This window comes from Oncorhynchus nerka, linkage group LG7 (assembly GCF_034236695.1).
Source record: "Oncorhynchus nerka isolate Pitt River linkage group LG7, Oner_Uvic_2.0, whole genome shotgun sequence".
Taxonomy (NCBI): Eukaryota; Metazoa; Chordata; class Actinopteri; order Salmoniformes; family Salmonidae; genus Oncorhynchus; species Oncorhynchus nerka.
The window spans coordinates 864,747-872,096 of record NC_088402.1 but is presented as its reverse complement, the minus strand read 5'-3'; the positions used below and the strand labels follow the sequence as shown (position 1 = coordinate 872,096).

The window sequence follows — 7,350 nt, the reverse complement described above, 5'->3', positions numbered from 1 at the left end:
GTAGTGATAGTAGTAGTGATAGTAGTAGTAATGATAGTAGTAGTAGTGATAGTAGTAGTGATAGTAGTAGTAGTGATAGTAGTAGTAGTGATAGTAGTAGTAGTAGTAGTAGTGATAGTAGTAGTAGTGATAGTAGTAGTGATAGTAGTAGTAGTGGTAGTAGTGATAGTAGTAGTGATAGTAGTAGTAGTAGTAGTGATAGTAGTAGTGATAGTAGTATTAGTGATAGTAGTAGTGATAGTAGTACTAGTGATAATGATAGTAGTAGTGATAGTAGTAGTGATAGTAGTAGTGATAGTAGTAGTAGTACTCATGATAATGATAGTAGTAGTGATAGTAGTAGTGATAGTAGTAGTAGTGATAGTAGTAGTAGTGATAGTACTATCACTAGTACTACTACTAGTAGTAGTAGTGATAGTAGTAGTAGTAGTGATAGTAGTAGTAGTGATAGTAGTAGTGATAGTAGTAGTAGTGATAGTAGTAGTGATAGTAGTAGTAGTGATAGTAGTAGTGATAGTAGTAGTGATAGTAGTAGTAGTGATAGTAGTAGTGATAGTAGTAGTAGTGATAGTAGTAGTGATAGTAGTAGTAGTAGTAGTGATAGTAGTAGTGATAGTAGTAGTAGTGATAGTAGTAGTAGTGATAGTAGTAGTGATAGTAGTAGTAGTGATAGTAGTAGTGATAGTAGTAGTAGTGATAGTAGTAGTAGTGATAGTAGTAGTAGTGATAGTAGTAGTGATAGTAGTAGTAGTGATAGTAGTAGTAGTGATAGTAGTAGTAGTGATAGTAGTGATAGTAGTAGTAGTAGTAGTAGTGATAGTAGTAGTAGTGATAGTAGTAGTAGTGATAGTAGTAGTGATAGTAGTAGTGATAGTAGTAGTAGTGATAGTAGTAGTAGTGATAGTAGTAGTGATAGTAGTAGTAGTGATAGTAGTAGTGATAGTAGTAGTAGTGATAGTAGTAGTAGTGATAGTAGTAGTAGTGATAGTAGTAGTAGTGATAGTAGTAGTGATAGTAGTAGTGATAGTAGTAGTAGTGATAGTAGTAGTGATAGTAGTAGTAGTGATAGTAGTAGTAGTGATAGTAGTAGTGATAGTAGTAGTAGTGATAGTAGTAGTGATAGTAGTAGTAGTGATAGTAGTAGTAGTGATAGTGCTGGTAGTAGTACTAGTGATAATGATAGTAGTAGTGATAGTAGTAGTACTAGTGATAATGATAGTAGTAGTGATAGTAGTAGTAGTGATAGTAGTAGTAGTGATAGTAGTAGTGATAGTAGTAGTAGTGATAGTAGTAGTAGTGATAGTAGTAGTGATAGTAGTAGTGATAGTAGTAGTAGTGATAGTAGTAGTGATAGTAGTAGTAGTGATAGTAGTAGTAGTGATAGTAGTAGTGATAGTAGTAGTGGTAGTAGTAGTGATAGTAGTAGTAGTGATAGTAGTAGTGATCGTAGTAGTAGTGATAGTAGTAGTACTAGTGATAATGATAGTAGTAGTGATAGTAGTAGTAGTGATAGTAGTAGTGATAGTAGTAGTAGTAGTGATAGTAGTAGTACTAGTGATAATGATAGTAGTAGTGATAGTAGTAGTAGTGATAGTAGTAGTAGTAGTAGTGATAGTAGTAGTGATAGTAGTAGTACTAGTGATAATTATAGTAGTAGTGATAGTAGTAGTAGTAGTAGTAGTAGTGATAGTAGTAGTGATAGTAGTAGTAGTAGTAGTGATAGTAGTAGTGATAGTAGTAGTGATAGTAGTAGTAGTAGTAGTGATAGTAGTAGTAGTACTAGTGATAGTAGTAGTAGTGGTAGTGATAGTAGAAGTAGTACTAGTGATGGTAGTAGTAATGATAGTAGTAGTAGTGATAGTAGTAGTAGTAGTAGTAGTGATAGTGATAGTAGTAGTAGTAGTAGTAGTAGTAGTAGTGGTAGTAGTTATATCAGTAGTAGTAGTGGTAGTAGTGATAGTAGTAGTATTAGTGATAGTAGTTGTAGTAGTGATAGTGATAGTAGTAGTTGTAGTAGTGATAGTAGTAGTAGTGATAGTGATAGTAGTAGTAGTAGTGATAGTGATAGTAGTAGTTGTAGTAGTGATAGTAGTAGTAGTGATAGTGATAGTAGTAGTAGTAGTGATAGTGATAGTAGTAGTTGTAGTAGTGATAGTAGTAGTAGTGATAGTGATAGTAGTAGTAGTAGTGATAGTGATAGTAGTAGTAGTAGTAGTAGTGGTAGTAGTGATATCAGTAGTAGTAGTGGTAGTAGTAGTGATAGTAGTAGTGATAGTAGTAGTAGTGATAGTAGTAGTAGTGATAGTAGTAGTAGTGATAGTGCTGGTAGTAGTACTAGTGATAATGATAGTAGTAGTGATAGTAGTAGTACTAGTGATAATGATAGTAGTGATAGTAGTAGTAGTGATAGTAGTAGTAGTGATAGTAGTAGTGATAGTAGTAGTAGTGATAGTAGTAGTAGTGATAGTAGTAGTGATAGTAGTAGTAGTGATAGTAGTAGTAGTGATAGTAGTAGTGATAGTAGTAGTGGTAGTAGTAGTGATAGTAGTAGTAGTGATAGTAGTAGTGATCGTAGTAGTAGTGATAGTAGTAGTACTAGTGATAATGATAGTAGTAGTGATAGTAGTAGTAGTGATAGTAGTAGTGATAGTAGTAGTGATAGTAGTAGTAGTAGTAGTGATAGTAGTAGTACTAGTGATAATGATAGTAGTAGTGATAGTAGTAGTAGTGATAGTAGTAGTAGTAGTAGTAGTGATAGTAGTAGTGATAGTAGTAGTACTAGTGATAATGATAGTAGTAGTGATAGTAGTAGTAGTAGTAGTGATAGTAGTAGTGATAGTAGTAGTAGTAGTAGTGATAGTAGTAGTGATAGTAGTAGTGATAGTAGTAGTAGTAGTAGTGATAGTAGTAGTAGTACTAGTGATAGTGATAGTAGAAGTAGTACTAGTGATGGTGGTAGTAATGATAGTAGTAGTAGTGATAGTAGTAGTAGTAGTAGTGATAGTGATAGTAGTAGTAGTAGTAGTAGTAGTAGTAGTAGTGGTAGTAGTGATATCAGTAGTAGTAGTGGTAGTAGTGATAGTAGTAGTATTAGTGATAGTAGTTGTAGTAGTGATAGTGATAGTAGTAGTTGTAGTAGTGATAGTAGTAGTAGTGATAGTGATAGTAGTAGTAGTAGTGATAGTGATAGTAGTAGTTGTAGTAGTGATAGTAGTAGTAGTGATAGTGATAGTAGTAGTAGTAGTGATAGTGATAGTAGTAGTTGTAGTAGTGATAGTAGTAGTAGTGATAGTGATAGTAGTAGTGATAGTGATAGTAGTAGTAGTAGTAGTAGTGGTAGTAGTAGTGGTAGTAGTGATATCAGTAGTAGTAGTGGTAGTAGTGATAGTAGTAGTATTAGTGATAGTAGTTGTAGTAGTGATAGTGATAGTAGTAGTTGTAGTAGTGATAGTAGTAGTAGTGATAGTGATAGTAGTAGTAGTAGTGATAGTGATAGTAGTAGTTGTAGTAGTGATAGTAGTAGTAGTGATAGTGATAGTAGTAGTAGTAGTGATAGTGATAGTAGTAGTTGTAGTAGTGATAGTAGTAGTAGTGATAGTGATAGTAGTAGTAGTAGTGATAGTGATAGTAGTAGTTGTAGTAGTGATAGTAGTAGTAGTGATAGTGATAGTAGTAGTAGTAGTGATAGTGATAGTAGTAGTAGTAGTAGTAGTGGTAGTAGTGATATCAGTAGTAGTAGTGGTAGTAGTAGTGATAGTAGTAGTGATAGTAGTAGTAGTGATAGTAGTAGTAGTGATAGTAGTAGTAGTGATAGTGCTGGTAGTAGTACTAGTGATAATGATAGTAGTAGTGATAGTAGTAGTACTAGTGATAATGATAGTAGTAGTGATAGTAGCAGTAGTGATAGTAGTAGTGATAGTAGTAGTAGTGATAGTAGTAGTAGTGATAGTAGTAGTAGTGATAGTAGTAGTGATAGTAGTAGTAGTGATAGTAGTAGTGATAGTAGTAGTAGTGATAGTAGTAGTAGTGATAGTAGTAGTGATAGTAGTAGTGGTAGTAGTAGTGATAGTAGTAGTAGTGATAGTAGTAGTGATCGTAGTAGTAGTAGTGATAGTAGTAGTACTAGTGATAATGATAGTAGTAGTGATAGTAGTAGTAGTGATAGTAGTAGTGATAGTAGTAGTAGTAGTAGTGATAGTAGTAGTACTAGTGATAATGATAGTAGTAGTGATAGTAGTAGTAGTGATAGTAGTAGTAGTAGTAGTGATAGTAGTAGTGATAGTAGTAGTACTAGTGATAATGATAGTAGTAGTGATAGTAGTAGTAGTAGTAGTAGTGATAGTAGTAGTGATAGTAGTAGTAGTAGTAGTGATAGTAGTAGTGATAGTAGTAGTGATAGTAGTAGTAGTAGTAGTGATAGTAGTAGTAGTACTAGTGATAGTGATAGTAGAAGTAGTACTAGTGATGGTGGTAGTAATGATAGTAGTAGTAGTGATAGTAGTAGTAGTAGTAGTAGTGATAGTGATAGTAGTAGTAGTAGTAGTAGTAGTAGTAGTAGTGGTAGTGGTGATATCAGTAGTAGTAGTGGTAGTAGTGATAGTAGTAGTATTAGTGATAGTAGTTGTAGTAGTGATAGTGATAGTAGTAGTTGTAGTAGTGATAGTAGTAGTAGTGATAGTGATAGTAGTAGTAGTAGTGATAGTGATAGTAGTAGTTGTAGTAGTGATAGTAGTAGTAGTGATAGTGATAGTAGTAGTAGTAGTAGTGATAGTGATAGTAGTAGTTGTAGTAGTGATAGTAGTAGTAGTGATAGTGATAGTAGTAGTAGTAGTGATAGTGATAGTAGTAGTAGTAGTAGTGGTAGTAGTAGTGGTAGTAGTGATATCAGTAGTAGTAGTGGTAGTAGTGATAGTAGTAGTATTAGTGATAGTAGTTGTAGTAGTGATAGTGATAGTAGTAGTTGTAGTAGTGATAGTAGTAGTAGTGATAGTGATAGTAGTAGTAGTAGTGATAGTGATAGTAGTAGTTGTAGTAGTGATAGTAGTAGTAGTGATAGTGATAGTAGTAGTAGTAGTGATAGTGATAGTAGTAGTTGTAGTAGTGATAGTAGTAGTAGTGATAGTGATAGTAGTAGTAGTAGTGATAGTGATAGTAGTAGTTGTAGTAGTGATAGTAGTAGTAGTGATAGTGATAGTAGTAGTAGTAGTAGTGATAGTGATAGTAGTAGTAGTAGTCATAGTAGTAGTAGTAGTAGTAGTGGCAGTAGTGATAGTAGTTGTCGTAGTAGTAGTGATAGTAGTAGTGACAGTAGTAGTACTTGTGATAATAGTAGTAGTACTTGTGATAGTAGTAGTACTAGTGATTGTAGTAGTAGTACTAGTGATAGTAGTAGTAGTAATAGCAGTGATAGTAGTAGTGATATTAGTAGTCATTCTAGTGATAGTAGTAGTAGTGATAGTAGTAGTGATAGTAGTAGTGATAGTAGTAGTAGTAGTAGTGATAGTAGTAGTAGTACTAGTGATAGTAGTAGTAGTGGTAGTGATAGTAGAAGTAGTACTAGTGATGGTAGTAGTAATGATAGTAGTAGTGATAGTGATAGTAGTAGTAGTAGTAGTAGTAGTAGTAGTAGTGATAGCAGTAGTAGTAGTGGTAGTAGTGATAGTAGTAGTAGTAGTGATAGTAGTTGTAGTAGTGATAGTGATAGTAGTAGTTGTAGTAGCAGTGATAGTAGTAGTGATATTAGTAGTGACAGTAGTATTAATAGTAGTACTAGTGATAGTAGTAGTAGTGATAGTAGTACTAGCGATAGTGATAGTAGTAGTGACAGTAGTATTACTAGTAGTAGTGATATTAGTAGTGATATTAGTAGTCATTCTAGTGATAGTAGTAGTGATAGTAGTAGTGACAGTAGTAGTGATAGTAGTAGTGATATTAGTAGTCATTCTAGTGATAGTAGTAGTAGTGATAGTAGTAGTGACAGTAGTATTAATAGTAGTAGTAGTGATAGTAGTAGTAGTAGTAGTGATAGTAGTAGTGACAGTAGTATTAATAGTAGTACTAGTGATAGTAGTAGTAGTAGTAGTGATAGTAGTAGTGACAGTAGTATTAATAGTAGTACTAGTGATAGTAGTAGTAGTGATAGTAGTACTAGCGATAGTACTAGCGATAGTGATAGTAGTAGTGACAGTAGTAGTGATAGTAGTACTAGTGATAGTAGTAGTAGTAGTAGTGATAGTAGTAGTAGTGATAGTAGTAGTAGTGATAGTAGTAGTAGTAGTAGTGATAGTAGTAATACTGATAGTAGTAGTGACAGTAGTATTAATAGTAGTAGTAGTGATAGTGATAAAAGTAGTAGTAGTGATAGTAGTAGTAGTTGTAGTGATAGTAGTAGTAGTAGTAGTAGTAGTAGTAGAAGTAGTAGTAGTGATAGTAGTAGTAGTAGTGATAGTGATAGTAGTAGTAGCAGCAGTGATAGTAGTAATAGTAGTAGTAGTAGTGATAGTAGTGGTAGTGATAGTAGTAGTAGTAGTAGTCATAGTATTAGTGATAGTAGTAGTAGTATTAGTGATAGTAGTGATATTGGTAGTAGTAGTAGTAGTAGTAGAGATAGTAGTATTAGGAATAGTAGTTGTAGTATTAGTGATAGTAGTGATAGTGATAGTAGTGGTAGTAGTAATAGTGAACTTTGTAACTTTCTCACCTTGTAATAGTCGTAGAGCAGTCCCAGGGCTGCAGCAGAGTCCTCGTCTCCATTGATGCTCATCATGGCCTTAGTGGCTGCAGTCAGAGGGTTCTCCAAGTAGGACCGCCATGCCTCATCCTCGCTGGTGTATGCACGCCGCCCTTGGAAGGACGTCTCATTGGGTACCACCACCACCAGCCGCTTACTGTGATATGACACAATTACGCACTCTTAATATACAGTTGAAGTCGGAAGTTTACATACACTTAGGTTGGAGTCATGATAACTCGTTTTTCAACCACTCCACAAATTTCTTGTTAACAAACTATTGTTTTGCCAAGTCGGCTAGGACATCTACTTTGTGAATGACAGAAGTAATTTTTCCAACAATTGTTTACAGACAGATTATTTCACTTATAATTCACTCTATCACAATTCCAGTGGGTCAGAAGTTTACATACACTAAGTTGACTGTTCCTTTAAACAGCTTGGAATATTCCAGAAAATTATGTCATGGCTTTAGAAGCTTCTGATAGGCTAATTGACATAATTTGAGTCAATTGGAGGTGTACCTGTGGATGTATTTCAAGGCCTACCTTCAAACTCAGTGCCTCTTTGCTTGACATCATGAGAAAATCTAAAGAAATCAGCCAAGACCTCAGAAAAAG

The 7,350-nt window shown here is 34.2% G+C and overlaps 1 protein-coding gene across 2 annotated transcripts in view; it reads right to left on the bottom strand.

The window, feature by feature from the left end:
* Positions 1 to 7,350, bottom strand: part of grhl2b (grainyhead-like transcription factor 2b) — a 134,679-nt gene that overhangs the window by 105,457 nt on the left and 21,872 nt on the right. For both annotated transcript variants that reach the window (XM_065020085.1, XM_065020086.1), the window contains exon 2: positions 6,701 to 6,887. In XM_065020085.1, coding sequence (XP_064876157.1) covers positions 6,701 to 6,887 — 187 coding nt within the window. The remainder of the gene's footprint in view (positions 1 to 6,700; positions 6,888 to 7,350) is intronic.